Source organism: Chrysochloris asiatica, unplaced genomic scaffold (assembly GCF_000296735.1).
Source record: "Chrysochloris asiatica unplaced genomic scaffold, ChrAsi1.0 scaffold00071, whole genome shotgun sequence".
NCBI classification, from domain to species: Eukaryota; Metazoa; Chordata; class Mammalia; order Afrosoricida; family Chrysochloridae; genus Chrysochloris; species Chrysochloris asiatica.
Window position 1 is genome coordinate 7,519,515 of NW_006408589.1, and position 22,022 is coordinate 7,541,536.

At 39.5% G+C, this 22,022-nt stretch overlaps 1 protein-coding gene across 3 annotated transcripts; it reads right to left on the reverse strand.

The window, feature by feature from the left end:
- Nucleotides 1-14,764, reverse strand: NPM1 (nucleophosmin (nucleolar phosphoprotein B23, numatrin)). Of its 3 annotated transcripts, XM_006864815.1 has the most exons (11): nt 14,466-14,764; nt 12,001-12,080; nt 11,424-11,543; nt 9,637-9,730; nt 9,418-9,524; nt 9,261-9,328; nt 6,372-6,429; nt 5,972-6,055; nt 4,937-5,038; nt 2,941-3,015; nt 1-358 (listed from the first exon to the last, which is right to left on the reverse strand). In XM_006864815.1, exons 1-11 carry the CDS (start codon nt 14,521-14,523, stop codon nt 320-322), a joined length of 885 nt encoding a protein of 294 aa, XP_006864877.1. In that variant the 5' UTR covers nt 14,524-14,764; the 3' UTR covers nt 1-319. The 3 variants fall into 3 exon arrangements, with proteins under 3 accessions (XP_006864877.1, XP_006864878.1, XP_006864879.1); XM_006864816.1 differs by lacking the exon at nt 5,972-6,055; XM_006864817.1 differs by lacking the exons at nt 1-358; nt 2,941-3,015 and adding an exon at nt 3,947-4,035 and having other exon boundaries at nt 14,466-14,523.
- Between the last annotated feature and the right edge of the window lie 7,258 nt (nt 14,765-22,022).

Here is a 22,022-nt window from a genome sequence, read left to right on the forward strand (position 1 = left end):
TACTTTATTAAAATACTGAGTTTATTTCACATGTATATTTTTGTCTCCCCACCATTTCCATGTGTCTGACCACTGCTACTACTATGTCCTATCATAACATTCCATACATACTTAGAACCAAGCAAAGGGTGGAGTTCCATCTTTAAAAACTAAACAGGCAATTTGGACAACACATTCTTGGCAAAGGAACCTGGACAACATTTATCAGACATGGTAGGGAAAGTTCTCACTCTGCATTATAAAAAAGGACAGCCAGATATCAACTGTTACAGAAATGAAATAAGACGGAAAAATTTAACAAACTGTTTAAACTATTTTCTTAAAGAGACTTCCTCCACTGCCAGAGATCTTGAATAGCCTGGGGGAGGGAGGGGGGAGAAAGAAATGTAGTTAAAGAACCACAACACTATAGACCATCAATATATTAAGCCACATTTCTTCATACAGTTCAAATTATCACACTAATTTAGACTGACACATTTAACTTCAAAAACTTAAATTCATACTCATACAAATGAATTCCTTGTAAGCATTAATACACATTTAACAGCTCAGAGATTTTTAGTTAAGGAGATTACAAAGGGAAGGTTATTTTTGCTCTATCTGACATAAGTATTTGTATTAGAAATATCTGTTCTCTGGCTTTCCTGTAATAGTTCTTTAATTTTTGGTCTTTATTTAAACTTCCTTATAGACTATTACCTATAATTTATTTACATTGTATCATAGTTCTACCTTTGTATGAAAAACCAGTAAAACTAACCCCATTGCCAGTACTCACATAACTTACTCGTCCCACTGAACCATCTTCACTAACGAGAACCACTACGAAGTGTTATAAACTCCTATACCTGCACAGTATTAACAACAAAGCCTTGTTCTTCAAATCTGACATCTTTCATAACATAATTTAATCTTCAAACCTGAGTGTAATGTCAAATTGCCAATGGTGGTGTTTCCTGTGGCATAGATTCTGACTCATAGTGACCCTGCATAGGGTTTCTGAGGCTGTAAATCTTACAAGAGCAGAAAGCCTCAACCTTCTCTGGCAGAACCGCTGGTAATTCCAACTGTTGACCGTGAGGGTTAGCAGCCCAACTTGTAACCACTACACTACCAGTGCCTTTGCCAATAGCAACTCAAAAGACCAGAGAGAAAACTACACGGGCAGTGAGTTTATGACAATGAGAGAACACAAATGAATGGCAAGAGTGGTTGCATGTACTTAGTCACTAAACTGTACATACAAAACATTTAATTGGTTTGGTTAGTTTTTAATCAAAAGTAAAAGTAAAATTTCAAATCATGGGGCGAGGGGCTTTTTTCTTCAGAGGTATTTAAGTACAACTGTTAAAGACATCTATGTAAGAGAATTAAATAAATGACAACCAAATCACAAATATCACTCAACTGAAACAATGGAAATGTCAAGAACAATTTCATGGCAATTACTCGAGCATCAAATGAAAAGAAATCAGATGTTGCTTTGATCACCATTATGTAGAACACATCAGTAGTGGACAGTCAATGCCGTCCTTGAATAGAATCACTGGAGCTTCGACTAATTTGTATCTCTATGCAAACACCCACCAATATTATTTTCTCTCCATCAAAGAGCACAGATTTTTCCTAGTAATTCCTTAACTCAGGAGGACATCAAAAATGTTGCTATTTCTCAAAAAAAACTCAGATTTCAAAAGAAAAATATTAAACAAGCAAAGAAAATATTTTTTCTACATTGTGTCTAATTTTATCATAAAAGGTGAGGCATTAAGATTTTTGACCATTTCTATAATAGGGAGTCCTCATATGAAGCTGTAGGATAAGCAATAGACCCAAGTTCAGTTTGAACCGCAACATCAGCAGTTCAAACTCACCAGCTGCTCCTCAGAAACCCTACACAGGGTCACTAGAAGTCGGAATCCTAGAAGGCACTAAGTTAACTTAATCATTTTTCTTAGCTGTGTCAGTACATCGGTCTTAAGTCCAAACTCACAACTAAACTTTTAACATTGGTTGAACCAGAGTTGAACCTGGTAACTAATAATCGAAGAAGTAGCTGTCATTTTTAAAGTGTCATCAATTCAACCCTATATAGTTGAAGTCATATTGTCATTTAAAATGATTTAGTTGCCTATTATTGTGACAGAAAAACTCCTCTACTTGCCAGATTTTTGTTAACTGAAAGATTAAAAAGTGAATGCTGGCCATTTAGGGAACTTTGACAATGAAATGTCTTCACATATTTTGACATGGTGGGGGGCGGGGGGAAGGCCGTGTAGTCAATTCTGATTCATAGCAACCCTGTATACAGGGTATCTGAGGCTGTAAATCTTAACTGGAGCAGAAAGCCTCATCTTTCTCCCATGAACTGCTGGTAGTTTCGAACTACACACTGTGAGATTAGCAGCCCTATTCGAAATCACTACACTACAAGAGCTCCTTTTTTCAAATTAGTGGACTGCAAATTAAACAGCAGAAATTAATGTTTCTATTAGCTATTAACACATTTAAAAAAAAAAAAAACCCTTTCCTATGTAAGAATTTTTCATGTAATTTTATTGCTGAATAACTTGTTCGGTTATTTCTCTTTCAGAGCTTATCCTTTACGTTGTTATGTTGATGTCAGCAAAATAAGCCTCTGGTTAAGACCTACAGATTCAAAGACAACTTGTGAGGAGCCAAATGGAGTAGAGCAAGGAAAACCATAGCTCATCTCCTTAGCCAGCACCATGTCAAAAGAACTGGGTTTAGTAAAAACAACAGGGTAATTTACAAACATAAAAAGCTGGGAGAAAATGGTATTGCTTTATTCCCTGACAACTATATTCTAGTTTCCATGTATTTCATGTTAAGATTTAGAGACCAAAAGAAGAACCACAATTAATCACTGTAAAATATTTAAGTTTGATTATATCCTAAGAAAATGTAGTTATTTACCTCTTGGTCTGTCATCCGGAAACAATTCTTCACATAATTGATGAATTTGGCTTCCACCTTGGGAAGGGAACCACCCTATCAAGACAAAACCAGTATAACAGGTTAAGTGTAGAAATGCACTGTCTTTGAGTATTATGAACTTAATACTGAGTCTTTTAGACCCTAGAACACCCTATAGTGTTGCAAAGTGCTGTCTACTATGTTTCAACTCATCACAAGCTTGTATAAAATACCTGAGAAGCAACTGGTGTAGTATTTGAACACCAACCTTACCTTAACAGTTGTCAGGGTTTTAAGTCCAGTGCTTGTCCTACAGACACCACATACTATACTAGTGGTAAATTTATGAAGACACTTCTATTACCTGGCAGATTCAAATTCTCCACAACCAGCATATGTGTCATTCTACCTGTTGCTCACAATATTATACTGCATAACCATGGTTTACTACCACTCAGAACCACATGCAAAACAATCATAAACCTTTGTGGGAACCATATACACAAACATCTGCTAGTATCAGTATTTATCACTATTTTAAAACTACCTTATGTGGTGTACTATATATATATAAATTTTTTTGATAAATAAGCTTAAATTGGTTTTCTTTGCAATCCTCATACTACACGAGGCATTTTTAAAACATCTTGGCACAAAAGAGAATTTGGTTGGTAGAAGATACTTCTTACCATTTCACTTAGGAAATAAACCTCACTATAACCATTTTCATTTTTAACTTATTGTCACGTTCTTAATCATTTTATACAAATATTTATTGAACAGCTAAGGAGATACATAGTTTATAAAACACGGTCAAGAAGGTGAGGCAAATGCACAATAGAGAACATAATACGTTCGTTCACTGAATCACAGCCATCAAAACAAAATTCTTTAGGAAATCAAGAATGAGATTGCTTCCAGCCTGCAAGGGGGCTTGGGTGGGTGGCAAGTCAGGAAAGGGGATTGAGATTAAAATAGAAGACTTCAGTCTGGATTGTTGATGATACTCTGTATGGACTATATTTGTTTCTCTCCTTTTCCTCTCCCCATCTTTGGGCTTAATTTACCAGTAGTGCCCAGGGCTGTTCAATGTGCCTGCAATTAAACCAAGGAGATAGGACTATATTAAAATGGAGGGGAGGGGCATCCATAAGATGTCATTACAGCACTGTATGCAAGGAAAAATAAAGTAGTGGTACCATGAAGGCTAAAAAAGGTTTCTAGTGGTAATAAAGCGAACAAAAATACATTATGGTTCTAAAATGCCAGTTTTCCAATCCACTCATCACTGCATTAAGAGAGGGAATCTACTGAAGAAATGTAGAGCACAGGAAAAAAACATGGGGAAAGAGCACTTTTCTCTCACCATAATCACTGGGGCTTAAAATTAACATTCATGAATAACGTTTCAAACGTGTTCTGACATTTAAACTAATTCCCTACTGCTAAACCCACGGTTCCCTAGTAAGTTTTATTAAATTTTAGTCCCCTAGTCAAGTAAATAGCAAGACAAAAGACCTAATACTCTTCTATTACATCATTAAAAACAAAAGATAGATTGTATGTATCATCACCCAAATTCAAATCACTACTTGACTGGTCTCACATGTAAATGTCAAATAGAAATGACTTGATTTGTTGGGAAGTGCTTTTGAGTGATTATACTTTTAACTTTAAGGCCAATCAGTCAAGTACATATCTACTTTCCAGCTGTTTCTAATTTTGTGACTCATGTGCCCTCTGCTGGTGCTTTAGCATCTTACAATTGATACGAATGAGCAAACGGGGCTGTTCTTACTGAGTCTGTGTTACAGAAACTGGGTTGTTCCTGATAGAAAAGTATATTTAATTTCACATAGGATAAGCAAAACACCATAGACAGAACTAAGTTAACTAGTTTTCTAATAAAAGTTTTTAAAAGGAAAAGAGAAGTCTTATTCACCCAACACCAAAAATGGTGCAACTTGGAGGGAACCAGACTTAAGAGCTTACTCACTTTTTCTATACTTGCTTGCATTTTTGCTTTAATATCTTCTACAGAACTAGGTCCTTTGGGTGTTTTAGGTGTTTTTTCCTGTTTTTTGAAGGATTCTTGACCCTGTAGAAAGTTGAATTTCGAAAGGTTTTTTTTTTTTAAATTAAAGTTCAAAAGACAAACTCTGGTTAGATTTTTTCAGTATTTCATAAAATTATTCTTAAACAATCATTCCTTATAAAACCAATTGCACCATTATAAATGCCATGACTACACAATTGTACTTTTGTTATTAAAACTCTTCTTTAAGGAATGGTACTGATTAGGACCTGCAATTTATACTTAAGACACACACAAGATCTTTTCCTATACTTTCAGGTTGTCTCTAAGAAAGAGGTAGAAAGCCAACTTAAAACCCAGAGCTCATCCAAGATCAATTAAATGACAATCTCTAAAACAGACCCCAGGTATCAACCTAATATGGAGTAAACAGAGTTGAAAACCCCTGCTCTATGCTTATTTATGTACCTTTTATCAAATCTTTAAGAGGCAAAACTCTTTATAGGACACAAGTATATTACAATAAAATCTGTTGGCTTCCTTCCCCTCCAGCCCACTGCTACCTAGTTTATGCTTATGTAGAACATTAATTTCCAACAGTCACACTGTTAAGTGCCATTGGGTCGGCTGCCAAGGAGCTTGAACTAGTACCCTTGTGGTTTGCAGTCCAGTCCTGATACTACAACTCCATGCCAATTAATTACACCAATTAATTCATTATCCAAAAGCTTGTCAAATTTGAAATGGGCTAGATTATTTCACAATAGAACTATCAACTTTTCTTGACTACTAATGAAGTAGCATAGTGGTTACAAATCGGACTGCGAACCTTAAGGTCAGCAGTTTGAAACTACCAGCTGCTCCGCAGGAGAAAGATGAGGCTTTCTGCTCCAATAAAGATGTATAGCCTCAGAAACCCTGTACAGGGTCACTGGGTTGGAACCGACTTGATGGCACTAACAACAACAACGAAGCCTGTATTTGATTTCAACTTACTTTTGATCTTGGTGTTGATGGTTTTGAGTCTTTTCCATTCTGGTTTGATTTTTGTGCATTTTTAGCTGGCGTGTCCCGTATAGACTGCAATTAAAAATTAATAGCAATCAATGCCTCCTGCATAACAAGCCTATCAGTGCAAATAAAACTGCCCCAAAACACCTACGGAAAGAAGCAGTAAAGCTATTAAAAAATTGACAAAAGGTTGCAAAGGGCTAAGGAACTGAGGGAGATGACTACATATGAAGGAAACTCTTTTCCTTCATATGTAGTCATATGTACAGGACCAATTTAAAACAATCAGCTCAATCATTTCTCATTAACAATACAATAAATGAGCACTTTTTCTACTGTTTTTTTATCAACCATTTCTGATACTATTGGGATTTTAACTACTTACTTTCTTGATCGGAACTTTTTCTTCAGTTTCATCATCATCAAAATCATCATCATCATCACTACAAATGAAATAAATGCTTATTACATACAAACCTTTTAAAGCCTAGTTCGATGAATCTAACAAGGTTAGTCACTCAAGATATTGTTAAGTGCCGGTTCAGAGTCACTGCAACCCTGTGAATGGTTGCCAAGGAGCAGCTGGTGAGTTTGAACCACTGACCTTGCAACTCAAACCAACCTTGTGGTCCAGTGAATTATCCTCCAATGCCACACCAGGACTCAATATATTATGACCATTCAAAATTGTTTAATATTGGTAAAAAGTAGAGATTTAAATGTATTTTAAAGAAACTGATAGGCTGATCTTAAATATTCAGACAGAAACTCAAGGAACCCTGAATAGCTAAAATAATCTGAAAATAGTAGAGTTGGGAGAACTCATACCTCTTAATTTCAAAACTTAAACCATTAAAAATCTAAACAGTGGCATCAGTGAAATAAAACTGAGGCTAGACAGATGATTATCAATTGATTTCAACAAGAATTCCAAGATCATTTAATAGTGAAAGAATAGTCTCTTCAACAAATGATGCTGGAACAAGTAGATACCACCCTCAGGCAAACAAATGACTAACTCTTAAGCATCAAATTAACTAAGTAATCAAAGTATCAAAGATCTAAAACAACTCACATAGCTGAAATTTTCCAACACGTTTTTATGTAAAAACTAACTCTATGTATCAAATTAATTCACTAATTAATCAAAGTATCAAAGATCTAAAACAACTCACAGAACAAGAGTTTATATATATATATAAAATATATATACATTTATCATATAGCTGTAGAAATTATCCAATATGAAAAAAAAAAATTTTTTTTTAATGGACAAACACTTCTCACAAGACAAACCAATGGTTGAACAAACTTATTAAAAGATGAAGTCATCAAGCCATACAACTCACAACCACAGTAAGATACTCCAATAGTTATTGTTATTATGTGCCGTGCAGTCGGTTCCGACTCATAGCAACCCTGTACAGGGTTTCCGAGGCTGTAAATCTTCACAGGAGCAGAAAGCCTCGTCTTTCTCCCACGGACCAGTTAGCAGTTTCGAACTGCTAACCTTGCGGTTCACAACCGATTTGTAACCACTAGGCTAGCAGAGCTCTAATAGTTATTACTACTACACCCTTACTAGGATAATTAGGACCAAGGTCAAGTAACAAGTACTGGGAAGGATGTAGAAAAATCAGAATTACATACTATGACGGTGGTAATGTAAAATAATGTCAGCACTTTGAAAAGTCTGACAGCTCTTCAGTTACTGTGACGGAGGAGCAGCAACCTCCTAGAAATATACCCAAGGAAACTGGCCCATGTTGTTGTTGCTAAGTGCCATGTTGACTTATAGCGACCCTGTAGTTTATCAGGAGCAACTAGTGAGTTTGAATTACCAACCTTGTACTTCAAACACTCTACATAATGCAGTCTTTTAAAAACAATTGTTTCTATAAAACTTAAGTTTTTCTTGCTTATATTAATAATCAGTTATGATTCACACACCAGACCATTTCCCAACCCCAAAAAAGGCCCATTAATTAAAACTCTTAACATTTATCTTTCTCAAGGTATCCATAAACGGATCCTTCCCTCATTATAAGGTGGTATAGTGGGTTATGTATTGCTCTGCAGAATCATAGGTTCAGAAGTTCAAGCCCACTAGGTGCTCCACAGGAAGAGGGTCGCTGAGTTGGAAAACATTCCACAGCACCCAACCAACCACTGTATATACATGCCTGTTCCCTTTTTCTTCACTTGTTAAAAATCCAGATGATTTGAACTTTGATAAATCACCTACACATTTTATTACTCACTCAACACATTACATGGAAGACCACAGATCTAGACTGTGGCTAAAATCAAAAACTATCCCTAAAAATTAGTGTTATCTCTGAAATCTTCCCTAAGTCAGAGCCAAATAAAGATACTTGTAAGGTTCTAATTTAAAGTCTTACTGGAAATGATTTTTATCCAGTCTCAATGAATGTTATTGGACATCTACTTGACAACTGTCAAGTACCTTGAAATCACCAAGGTCTTAATAACATGCAGATTTCTCACTTCGGGTCTTAACCCATTTCAATAATGTCAATTCTTAATGATAACAAACTTAGAATTACTCATTACTAAAGTTGGTAAGTTTGTTATTCAGGGAACTCAAAGAAATTATAAAACTTCAATGGTAAGTACCTACTTTTATTAGAAATCCACTGGCACAATGGTCTGAACACTCACCTATCTCCAAAGTCAGCAACTCAGAAACCAACAGCTTCACAAGAGAAAAGATTCGGTAATCTTTCCTGCTAGAATTACTACCAAGAAAACCCTATGGAGCATGGGGTTGCTAAGAGTCTAAAATGATTCAATTGCACCCAACAATAACATGTGCGTTATTAGCAATACTTTATCCTCTAATTTTAATGTAATGGTTTCACATTTACTTTGGCTTAGTTTAATAAACACATCAAATCTGTATGCAACTAAAATTTTAATTCCCCCAAAAAATCTCATAATCTTTTACAATCTGATTTTGCCAAAAATCTTGCGGAGAAGGATCGATCCTCACTGTCAACTTATCAAATGAAGGTAACTACAGCCATTCAGTGTGATTCTCATCCAGTTGAATGTACTTGAGAAATGCGGCATATTCTACCCTTCTGAAGTCCTAATACGCTGCATTCTAAAAGCACCAGTCTCAGTTTCAACACATTGAACTCAAACTGACCACTTGCCCTTTAATTAAACTATCTGCATAGACTGACTTCCCTCATACAGGTTGCCCTAACATCCAACTGTGTCAAAATCTTAAGAACACAGTACTACTTACTCTTCGTCATCGTCGTCGTCGTCATCGTCATCATCATCATCTTCATCTGCAGCCAGCTTTACTTTTTTCTTAAGGAAAAATATATCACTCATGAGCAAGAAATGATCCTATTCAAAGTTAAGGCCAGAGAATTAAGTAGTTAAGAATATACTTATACCTGTGGAACCTTGTTACCACTTGCAGGGGCAGACCGCTTTCCTGACATACTTAAGAGTTTCACTTCTTCTTCCTCTTCATCATCTGACTCTGCATCTTCCTCCACAGCTAAAATAAAATCATATTCACAACTGAACCTATTATAAGAATACAGGCTTACTTAAAAAGTCGAACTTGGAAGTAATTCGATCAAAAACATTGTAATATTCAAATCACTTACCTACTAAGTGCTGTCCACTAATATGCACAGGCCCTGAGCCACACTTCAACCGTAAGACCACTGGTGGCGTTATTTCAAAGCCCCCAAGGGAGACCTACAAGAGAGTAACTTTATCACTAAACATTTACAAAAATAAAGGTTAAATGTTTTCTAGAAAACCTGTTCACAACACCTTAAAGCCTCATTTAAATTATTGTTAAGTGCCATCGAGTCGATTCCGACCCATAGCGACCCTGTATAGGGTTTCTAAGGAACAGCTGGTGAGCTTGAACCGCCGACCTTGCAGTTCAAACAGCTTTGCTGTCTGGTGCATTAATCCACAGCGCCACATCAGGACTAGATTAGCTAAATCACACAACAAAAAGGTCTACCTTGAGCATGCTCTGTTAAGAACTATTATACAGGAGGAATAAGGAGCTTGGGTGGTGCTGAAAGACAACTGGAATGCTAACAAGATCTACAGCTGGAACCCCACAGCTGCTCCTCTTCTGTAAAGGTTTGTTGTTATTAAGAGCCACTGAGTCAGTTCTGACCCACAGTGACCCTATATAGGGCTGGTGAGCTTGATCTTGCAGTTCAAACAGCTTTGCAGTCTGACCTATTAGCCCACAGTGCCACACCAGGACTCTCTGTAATGGTTTACAGCCTCAGAATTCACACAATGCATGGTCACAATGATTCAGCTCTATTGACATTGGGCTTGAGTTTGGGATATACAGGATTAAAGAAGGAGCCCTAATGGTGCTGTAGGATAAATATAGGACTGCTAACCACACTCTAGGATCTCTGGGAGCGTAGTGGTTGCGAACCGCAAACCTTAGGTCAGCAGTTTGAAATCACCAGCTGCTCTGCGGAAGATAAGGCTTTCTGCTCCCGTAAAAATTTACAGTCTTAGAAACTGTGTACAGAGACGCTATGGGTTCAGAATCGACTCGATAGCACTCAACAACAACCACCACCACACAAGATGGGTAGTTCAAACCCACCAGCTGTTCTTTAGAAAGATTAAGAACTTTTACTCTCATTAAGGTTCACAGCCTCAGAAACCCTATACAGGGTCACTGCAAGGCAGGACAGACTCCATGGCAGTGAGTTTGGTTTTGGATAGTTGTTCAGTGCCACTGACTCGATTCTGACTCATAGTGACTCTATACGGTGTTTCTGAGGAGCTGTTGGTGGGTTTCAACCGCCAACCTTGCAGTTCAGCACATTATCCAGCAGTGCCACAACAGAGCTATGGGATTAAATTGACAAGAGCAACTGGTAAGACTGGACAGCAACCTATGTGACAGTGGATGTATATTAATGAGGGAAGAGGACTCAGAAGAGGGTAAGAATGGATACATAACTTGAACGTAATCTGTGTCAAAACCGTATATGTAAATGTACACAAAATTGTAGAAACTTGGTGCTTTGCTATGTATGTTCTCAACAAAATAAAATTTTAAAGAGGAAAAAACCTCCCAATGGCCAAAGTTAGGACAATTTAAGCAACAAAGTAAAATAACATTGTATTTAACAACAAAAACTTTGTTCATAAAGGACTTACAAATAGGTATTAAAAGACAAGCCCATAAAGCAAGTTAGTAGGATAGAGAAATCCCAGAGAATTTTTACACCTCTGAAACAAAATAGGAACCATTAAGTTTTTCTTTATCCTATAGCTTAGTTGCTACTGGGAGAAAGAACAGTCAAATTTCTACTTCCTTGGAATAACCTAAGACACATCTACCCCAATGCAACAGAATTGGGGGGGGGGGGGTTTATATCAAAATAAGTGTCCTTACCGTTGGCTGTACAGACATTTTCAAAGTAGCCAGTGTGACTTTAATTGGGCTACCTTCATAATTCATTGCTTCTGCTTCAACAATGTGCAATTCATCCTTGGCACCAGCTCCTAAACTGACCTGTGAGCATACAAAAATGTACATCAATTCTCAAATCTTGGCTATTTTACAAAGCCCCTCCCAAAATTAGTTAAAAGTCAAATTATGTATATTATCACAGATGAATTTATGCAGAATGCCCTGAGCTTCAAGTGACCTGGCAAACCAATTGATTTCTCATATTTAGTAAATCTGAGGAAATACAAATGCATACGCAATATGAATTACCTCACAAATAGTTTGAGCACATACTATAAATTGAGTAGTATACCCCCCAAAAAACCATTGCCCTAGGTTTTAAAAAAGTTTAAGATATAAATATGGAAAATGTAACAGTAAAATGAATGAACTTTATGATTATCAAATGCGTGAGATAATCAAGTTTTATACTGTAAGTTATAAAAATGCTGTAAGCAATCAGGAAACAAAAGAAAAAACCTTGAGCCATAGAAATAAGAATCAAAGGGCTTTTAATTACCGTTCTTAATGATAACTGGTGCTCATTTTCATCATTATCCACCTTAAAGTGATAATCTTTATCGGCTTTTAGTTCACAACCTGTAAATGAAGAAAAAAGTAACTCAACAGCAGAAAAGTTATCAATGAAAATTGAAGTGTAGGTAACCAAAAAGATGTAAGCTGTTGCTTTTCGTATTTTACTATTCTAATTACCAGAGGGCAAGACATAATCTTTCTGAATTTAACACAAACTTCTATAAAACAACTAACAGCTATACAGGTTTATAAATTCCACATCCTTTTCCATTGGCACTCCTGGTGTGGTGCAGTAGGATCAGCACTGCTGGACTGCTTAATGCCAGCAGTTCAAACCCACCCAGATGCTCCTTGGAAACCCTATACAGGGTTCACTATGACTCAATCCCACTTAACAATCATACATTTAATTCCCAACTACACTGTGTGGCACTGAGGGATAATGAGCAGGACTGCAACGTCGGTTTGAAAAACCGCAAGGTTGGCAGTTCAAGTCCACCAGCTGCTCCTTGGAAACCCTATACAGGGTGGCTATGGTAGGAACGAACTCAATAGCACTGAGGACACCATAGACAGGTACCATCATTCTGCAGATACAAATTGTCCCCCAAAATTAGTAAATTTGGAATTGAAACCTAATGTATAACTGCTGATAAACGTGTTTTTTTAACCCCCTCCCCCCAAAAAAAGTGTAAAATTGGATGAGGCTGGTTACACAAACTTCCAAAAAAGGATATTTTGTAAGACCAATGCTACAAATGGGTAACATGTCAGATTTATTGGAGTAACAAAGAGTGATGTACACACATATGTTCAGATTTTGGGAAGGATGCTTCCAACAGACAGAACTAGCCAAAAATACTAATGAATGGGTAATAAACAACAGTTACAGCAAAACGGCCAGGCTTAATACGTTGAATGTTTAAAGCATCATCTACCTACTCCCATACCATGAATGGTTTTAAGAGATTTATCATTTTTAAGTCCATCTAACTGCTGTCTGGAGTCCTGTTGTGGTGCTGTAGGATAAGCACTTGACTGCTAACCACAAAGTCGAAAAGTTCAAATCCACCAGCTGCTCCAGGGTTGCTATGAATCTAGTAGTTGTTAAGTGCCGTCGAGTCGGTTCAGACCTATAGCGACCCTGTATATAGGGTTTCCGAGGAGCAGCTGGCGAGCTTGAACCACCGACCTTGCAGTTCAAACTACTTGGCAGTCTGACGCATTAGCCCACAGCCGTCCAATAGTTAGAAATGCTTAAATGTTATTCTCAAACAAAATTTCAGCCTAACAAGTGAAATAAAACTTGGGGCAGAATTTGCAGTTACTCCAAATCTGTATCTCGGAAATGGCCTAACTGGCCACAAAGAAAAGACTTCGTAAGATTGGAAAGCAAAATAGGACTGAATCCTTAAGGTTTGGGGTTTCGGAGGGCAACAACTAGAAAACCGCAATCACAAGTTAACAATCCAAATCTTCTTTCTTGTCCAATTTTAACTCAGCATTTTTTTAAAATCTTCACCAAATTCTAGAAATCTTGGTTCACGTTTGTTATCTTTCCTACAATCCTGGTTAAGTCCCTTTACTACCTGACCAGCGACCAGAATCATGCTCTGCAAAATGAGGCTAATACCTTCGATTGCCGTTTAAAAGGGAAGATCACAGTGTAACTGATCACTCCCATCATTGTGGGTGTACAGCACTTAACAAAGACCTCCAGAAACCTGGTTTAACCAGTCACTTCCTGTAACATTCCCACCCAACAAGACTCACAACAGAATCCCAAACTCGGTTGACAGACACCAATAGCCCCGGATGTAGTGCCCACACCCCCTCCTCCGTCCAACCACGTGGCAACCACGTGCTTCCAGCAGTTGCGGCCTCCACACGCCCCGCCGGGCCTCCCCACCCCCCATAACCCGCCGAGGAACCCAGCCTGCGACTCCCAACTCCCGCTCAGTGCTGCGAACCGTGCAGCCTTAGGCGGCACCTACCTCTCCTCCCCCCTCCAGAATGGAGGCCATGCCTCACACATACCCACACCACCTCCTGGAACCACCAGCCCAGGTACAGCAGGGAAGACACAGCCCTACAAATCTACACACCTCCAGCTAAAAAAACCATTCCGCGCCCTATCACGTCCCCCAGGGAACGTCGAACTTTCTGTGGGCAGTTTCCACATTAGCTCAGGTCAGGACCCGCTCACGCGCCAGGCTCCAGGCCGCTGCTACTTTCCATCCCTCACGCCACTGGCTCTCCCAGGCGCTGGCATAAGCCTTCTCGCTCCCCTTCCCAGACTCCAGAGTCCCGGCGGCTCGCTTCCCACTATTGCAAGTCCCCACGTTACTTAGCTTTCTTCACTAGCACAAGGCTCAAGATTTCCGACCTCCTACCCCAAAACCACCAGGCCTACTATGCATGTCTCCACCCACCCCTTCCAGCAGTTACCGAAGAGATAGTTTTGGGGCCTCAGGGGGCTCATGTCCATATCCATCGAATCCTCCATGGGGTGATGGTGCGCACTTAGGTGATAGAGAAGAAGGACGTAGATAACTGGGTTGCTGCTACTGAAAACAGCCGCGCAGGACGGAATCACACCAGGGAAAGGACGCGGCCTCTCGGCGAATATATATAGGCCCAGAAAGTCTCGCGAGATCAATTCAAGTACCGCCTACGCGCGCGTGCTCGGGAGCCCTACTCTCCTGCCGTCGCTCTCTCGCGCAAGCGCTCTTCAACCCTACTTTTTTTCTATCTCGCCCCCCACCTTCTCCAGGTACTTCGCGGGCTCCCACCGAGCACGCGCATTCATACCGCGGCCCCACCCCGCCGCCACCACTGCCATTTATGCGCACGCGTGGTTTTCTCTTGTCTAGCGCGCGCTCCCCACCTCCAAGTCTTCCACGTCCTCTCACGTTCTGGCTCGCAGGCCATGCGCCAAGAACCTACGCAGCCCACCCTGCAAAATGGCGACCGTAGCTACTTCAACGAAAGGCGGATAAAGCACTTGTAAATGAGCGGCAGTGCTTCTCGGTTCTTCTTTCTCTACACCCTCGTGTCACGCAGGCATAATCGGGATTTTTTGGCGTGCTTAAAGACCCGAGCTCGGAATTGTTTCCCCAAAACTAAAGCTTCGGAGACTAGAGATTATTTTTATTGAATTGAGTTGGTGAGAAGAGAGCTACTGACCTGTGTTTATCTAGCGCTTTCTTTGTTGAGGCAACAGCTCCAAAGTTGAAGTTCCTCATCTTTATGTCGTATTAAGGCAAAGTGATTTAAATGTTGGGCTGCTAACTGAAAGGTAGATGGTTGAAACCCAACAGCCAATCCAGGTGAGAAAGATGAGGCAATCTACTTCCAGAAACCCTATGGGGCAGTTCTACTCTGTCTTCTGTCGCTATGAGTTCCAATGACTGAAGGGAAGCAGGTATACAAAGTGAGAGAGCCCAAGTGACGCAGTGATTCTGTACTAATCAAATGCTCATCAAAAGGTCTGCAGTTCAAATCCTAGATTTTCTGAGGAAGAAAGGGGTGGCGGTCAGCTACCTAAAGATAACATTGTTGGAAATCCTATGGAGCAATTCTACTCTAACCTATACAGACACTATGAGTCAGATTTGATTCCACGGTTTGGGGATTGATTTTTATATAAAGTGAAAAAAATAAAACTGCCTGGTTTTCTATCTCCCGATTCCCATTTTCTAGGAGTAACCACAATGAACAATTGTATGTCTGTCCTTCCAGACTTAACATTTTAAAAAGAGACGATTATATGAGTATAGTTGGGTTTGGATTTGGTTATTTTGTTTAACCTAGTCTTGTTAAGACTTTTTTATAGTGAGCCCTAAATCATGTTGAGTCTTAAAGCAAATGCAGCGTCAGCTAAGTTCTTTCTGCCCATTAACACCAAGGTAAATAGCTTTGCCCTTAGGCAGGGTACATGCCTCTAAATTCCTATCTATAGGTCTCCTAGCTCACCAAGGGAAAGGTAGTTTCTCAGGGATTTGCCTCAGCTTGCCCTGAATGGAAATTGGTTACCTGAGCCATATGGTCAAGAATCATATCTTGGGTTTTACTAGTATCTGTAGTGTGGCGCTCTGGTAGCGTAGTGGTTACGAATCAGGCTGCGAACCTTAAGGACAGCGGTTCGAAACTACCAGCCGCTCCGCGGGAGAAAGATGAGGCTTTCTACTCCCGTAAAGATTTACACCCTCGGAAACCCTGTACTCGGAAACCCTGTACAGGGTCGCTATGGGTCGGAACCGACTCGACGGCACTTAACAACAACAACATGGTGTGACGCTGTGGGCTAATGAGTCAGACTGCAAAGTTGTTTGAACTGCAACGGTGGTTCAAGCTCATCAGCTGCTCCTTGGAAACCCTATACAGGGTTGCTATGGGTCGGATTCGACTTAACAACAACAATCTGATGAATCTGGAGTCCAGGTGTGGTGCTGCAGGTTAACGTGCTGGACTGCAAAGAGTCCTTTGAGCTGCAAGACTGGTGGTTCAAGCTCACCAGCCACTCTCGAAAACCCTATACAGGATCACTATGGGTGGGAAACGACTGGACAGCACTAAAGAACAACAACAAACCTCAAGGTCAGCAGTTCGAAACTACCAGCTCTTCCATGGAAGAAAGATGAGGCTTTCTGCTCCAGTTAAGATTTACAGCCTTAGAAACCCTATGCAGGGTCGCTATTGGTCAGAACCAACTCCTTGGCACACCATCACCATCATCTGACCAGTACGCCTCATCTTTTTTGATGAGTTGAGTTGTTTTTATTTTTTTAAACATTTTCTCTCTTTCTATCCAGGACTTTCTAACGTGATCCCTTTCAGAGCAGTTGGGAGCGGGAGCCTAGCGCCCTCTAGTTATCCTGGTCTCAGAGTCATGGACACAGATGTTCACATATTCCATTAGCTTATTGGACTAATTGTTTCCAAACATGTTCAATTTTTGTTACTCTCATCCAGAAAGGGAAAGACCAATAGTTGCATGTTAGATGCTCATGAGTTTTTAAGATCCCAGTCACTGCTCACCAAGGTAATATGTCGAACAGTGTGTTTGTGGACTGTTGTTGTTTGTTGTTAGGTGCCATCAAGTCAGTACCAACTCATAGCAACCGTATGTACAACAGAACATAACACACTGCCAGGTCCTGGGCTAACCTCACTACTGTTGCCACGCTTGAGTCCATCAATGCTGCCACTTGGCCATTCCATCTCACTGGGGGTCTTCCTCTTTTTCTCTGACCCTCCACCCTACCAAACATGATATCCTTCTCCAGTGACTGATCCCTCCTGACAATATATCCGAAGTAAGAGAGACTAAGTTTGGTCATCCTGGAGTGCTCCAAGAAGCACTTTGGCTGCACTTCTTCCAACACTACGTTATACCAATTGACCATGGTGTCCCTGAGACTATCTATAGTCCTGAGTCCCCAGGGCCAGCAACTCATTGTCTCAAAGTGTTTGATAATGTCTAAAAAGTTTTCACAACTCTGCTTCTTGTATACTCCACCACACCTATGGACATGTTTGCAACAAAAGTAAAGACCTGGTGTGGTGTAGTTATGCACTTCTAGGCTTAGTCTTTGAAATTCCCACCAAGTAACTTCCTGAGGAGGTCTGAGTAAGAGAAGGTGGAGGATACTGATAGGATGATATGCTTCAATTGTGAATATTGTTAACAGAGTTCATTATGATTGTAAAAATTTGGAACTCTAACATGAGTATAAAATGAGCCATCTCAAAAGCAAAAGAGGGGATCTCACTACCATCCAAGAAAAAAGCCAGGAGTAGAGTTTGTCCTTTGAACCCCAAGATCCGTAGGCATCGAACCTCCTCAACCCAGGGATAGAAAACTGGGACACCAGGGGAGTGACAGAAGAGCAACAGTCGTAGAACCAAGAGCTAGAGCATGAAACAGCATGATGAACTTTCCAGTCTATGAACTAAGTAAAAATGAGTGACTTAAGGAAGGAGGTTTTCTTGCAGAGTAGGGTACCACCAGGAATTTAATTGGGGGAGCTATGTTTGTTGACTCTGGGAGGTAAACCCAGTGCCTTCAGGTTGAGACTTACAGTGTAGTGACGTGTCCTAGGGGCATTTATCAGTAGCCCTAAAGAGCTTTGTAACATTGTCTGCCTGAGAACACAGCTGAGGAAAGGCTGTCCTGAGTTGAAGAACTGCCCTCAACATTCCTGGACCCGAATTGTAACCTGTTAGCTGGTTGTAGGATAAGCACTGGACTGCCAGCTCAGTTTGAACTTACAAGGTCGTTGTTTCAAATTCATCAGTCACTCCTTGGAAACCCTAAACAGGGTGGCTACAGGTTGGAACCGACTCGATAGCACTTAACAACAACAACAGCATCCCTAATAAACCCCATAACTGTGCCTATGGTGTCTGAGTTCTATGTGGCCATTGCAATAAATTACTGAACGTGGCCAGCTGAGTAGAGAGTGCTGTGGGAAGCATGATGTGATTTTTTGCACCCATGTACAAATATCCTCTGTCAAACCTTTATACATTTGTGGGTATGCTCCCACTCTCCCTTCCATACCTTTGTGTCTATCCATATATCTACTTGTTGTTGTTAGGTGCCATCCAGTCGATACTGACTCATAGCAACCCTATGCACAACAGAATGAAATACTTCCGGGATGTGCAGCAACCTCACAATCATTGCTACATTTGAACCCATTGCTTATGCCACAAGATCAGTAGTTCAAACCTACCAACTGCTCCTTGGAAACCCTATACAAGATCACTGAGTCTGAACTGACTTGATGGCACTTTACAACATCAACAATATATATAACAGTATTTCTCTCTGTTCCCTTTAACTCTTGCACTTGTCCCCATGTCTTCTGTGCATTCATCACTTCTCTGCCAGCCTCCATCTTGTTGTATATCGCCTTCTCTGTCACCCAAGTTAACACGTGTCTACTCTCTAGTCAATGAATGACTCCCTTTTCCTTCCCACCCCTTGTAATTATCAAAGAATGTTTCTTTAGTGTGAAAACTTTTTCTAGAGTTTTGATAATAGTGGCCTCATATAATATTTGTCATTTTGTGATTGACTAATTTCACTCAGCATAACGTCCGCCACGTTCTGCCATGTTATGAGGTGTTTTGCAGATCTGTTGTTATTCTTGGTTGTATAGAACGCCATTGTATATACAAAAGTATGCTTATCCATCTTCCATTTATGGGCATTTAAGTTGACAAAAATGATGCTAGAGATTGCATGATAGATTTCTACAATACTAATGATTTGTTCATTTCGAATACATCCTTTAGACAGCATAAGAGACTATTATACACATGGATTTCACCAGATAGAATACTCAGAAATCAAATTGACTACATCTGTGGAAAAAGATGGTAGAAAAGCTCCATATCATCAGCCAAAACAAGGTCAGGGGCAGATTGTGGAACAGACCATCAATTGCTCATATGCAAATTCAGACTGAAGCTGAAGAAAATGAAAACAAGTCCACGAGAGCCAAAATATGACCTTGAATATATCCCACCAGAATTTAGAGATCATCTGAAGAACAGGTTTGATACATTAGACACTAAAGACTGAAGGCCAGAAGAATTGTGGGATAACATCAAGAACATCATACAGGGGGAAAAAAAAGAACATCATACAGGAAGAAAGCAAAAAGTCATTAAGAAGACAAGAAAGAAAGAAACAACCAAAATGGGTGTCAGAAGAGACTGAAATTTTCTCTTCAGCGTAGAAATACTAAAGCAAATGGAAGAAATGAGAAGTTACAAGAACTGAACAGAAATTTTCAAAGGCTAGCTCGAAAAGACAAAGTCAAATATTATAACGAAACGTGCAAAGACCTGGAGTTAGAAAACTAAGAGGGAAGAACTCACTCAGCATTTCTCAAGCTGAGGGAACTGAAGAAAAAATTCAAGCCTCAACTTGCGTTATTGAAGCAAATTATTGAATGAAGAAAGCATGAAAAGAAGATGGAAGGAATACACAGAGTCACTGTACCAAAAGGAAATGGTTGATGTTCAACCATTTCAAGAGGTAACATATGATCAAGAATCAAGGATCCTGAAGGAAGAAGTCCAAGATGCATTGAAGGCATGGTCAAAGAACAAGGCACTGGGAATTAATGGAATACAAATTGAAATGTTTCAACAAACTGAGGAAAGGCTGTCCTGATGGGGCACTAGAGGTACTCTCTCATCTATGCCAAGAAATTTGGAAGACAGCTACCCGGCCAACTGATTGGAAGAGATTCATATTTGTGCCCATTCCAAAGAGAGGCGACCCAGTGGAATGTAGAAATCATCGGACAATATCATTGATATCCCATGTGGGTAAAGTTTTATGAAAGGTAATACAAAAACAGCTGCAACTATACAATGACAGAGAACTTCCAGAGGTTCAAGCTAGATTCAGAAGAGGAGGTAGAATGAGGGATATCATTGCTGATGTCCGATAAATCTTGCTTGAAAGAATACCAGAAAGATGTTTACCTGTGCTTTCTTGACTATGCAAAGGCCTCCAATTGTGTGGATCATGACAAGCTATCTACAACATTGCAAAGTATGAGTATTCCTGAGCACTTAATTGTGCTCATGAAGAATCTGTACATAGACCAAGAGGCAGTTATTCAAACACAACAAGGGAACACCAAATGGTTTAAAATTAGGAAAGGTGTGCACCAGGGTTGTATTCTTTCACCATACTTATTCAATCTGCTGTGCCATCCCACAACTCATCTGGACTTCAGTCATTAGTGTCCAATGCATCAAATATATCCTTGAGATAGACTCAAGGTCATACTCTGGCTCTTCTTTTTTGGCTGTCGGACTAGTTTTAATTTTCTTCAGCTTCAGCTTGAACTTGCAGATAAGCAATTGATTATGTGTTCCACAGTCAGTCCCTGGCCTTATTCTGACTGATCATATTGAGCTTTTCTATTGTTTTTTTCCACAGATTCAGTCAATATGATTCCTGTAAGGTCCATGTTTCTATCACAAGATCATATTTTTCAGATACCAATCCTTTTTGTCTCCAACTTTTGCATTCCACTCACCAGTGACTATCAGTGCATCTTGATTGCATGTTTTATCAATTTTACACTGCAAAAATCTTCTATTTTCTCATCTTTGGCATTAGTGGTTGGTATATAAATTTTGATAATAGTCATGTTAACTGGTCTTACCTGTACTATCCAACCACTGCCATGAAGTCTTTTTGACTGATAGAGGTCCTATAGGGTAGAGTAGAACTTCCCCTAGTGTTTCCAAGACTGTAAATCTTCATGAGAGCAGAAAGCCTCGTTTTGCCCCTTGGAACAACTTATAGGTGCTAACTGCTGATCCTGTGGTTAGCAGCCCAAAGAGTAACCCACTATGCCATCAGGGTTCCTAGGCATGTGGATATTCCCCTATCACTGACTACATGGTACATTAGGAGAGATCTTGAAATATTCTTTTTTTTGGAAAAAGGACCAAATATAGAAAAGTTATTTATATCATAAAAGATGTGTATCAGATGAAATTTATAATTTAGGAATATTTCTATAACTCACTATTCATGTCTGATAACTTCATGTTTTACAAAGCTTAACATCCACACAAAACAGTTGTATATCTATATCTGTCATAATTGCTTGGGTGGATATCTATAATCTATCTATCTATCTACCATCTATCTATCTATCTATCATCTATCTAACATTGTATAGCTATTAATATATATATATAGTTTTTTAGTGTTTTATTGTGAATTATATGATAGTTTGCACAGGAGAACATTAGTTTTACATTCATTCTATTGTACATCGGATCATTGCCATGGTTACAATCCCCTACATGCATCATCAACCAACCAATGGGTATACCCTGCAAGCCTGCCCCCTACACTATCCACCCCCCCCAAGAGATCTTGAAATATTCTTGACAGTGATTGTGACACCATTCCTCTTTGATCTGTCATGCCTAGTATAGTAGTCCATTTGATTGTTT

Coding starts and splice junctions, on each gene's coding strand:
- NPM1 (XM_006864815.1), bottom strand. CDS start 14,523: ATGGAGGATTCGATGGATATGGACATGAGCCCCCTGAGGCCCCAAAAC. Junction 9,525..9,636: donor TAGTGGACAGCACTTAGTAG/GTAAGTGATTTG, acceptor ATTTTATTTTAG/CTGTGGAGGAAGATGCAGAG. Junction 9,329..9,417: donor GTGGTAACAAGGTTCCACAG/GTATAAGTATAT, acceptor TTTTTCCTTAAG/AAAAAAGTAAAGCTGGCTGC.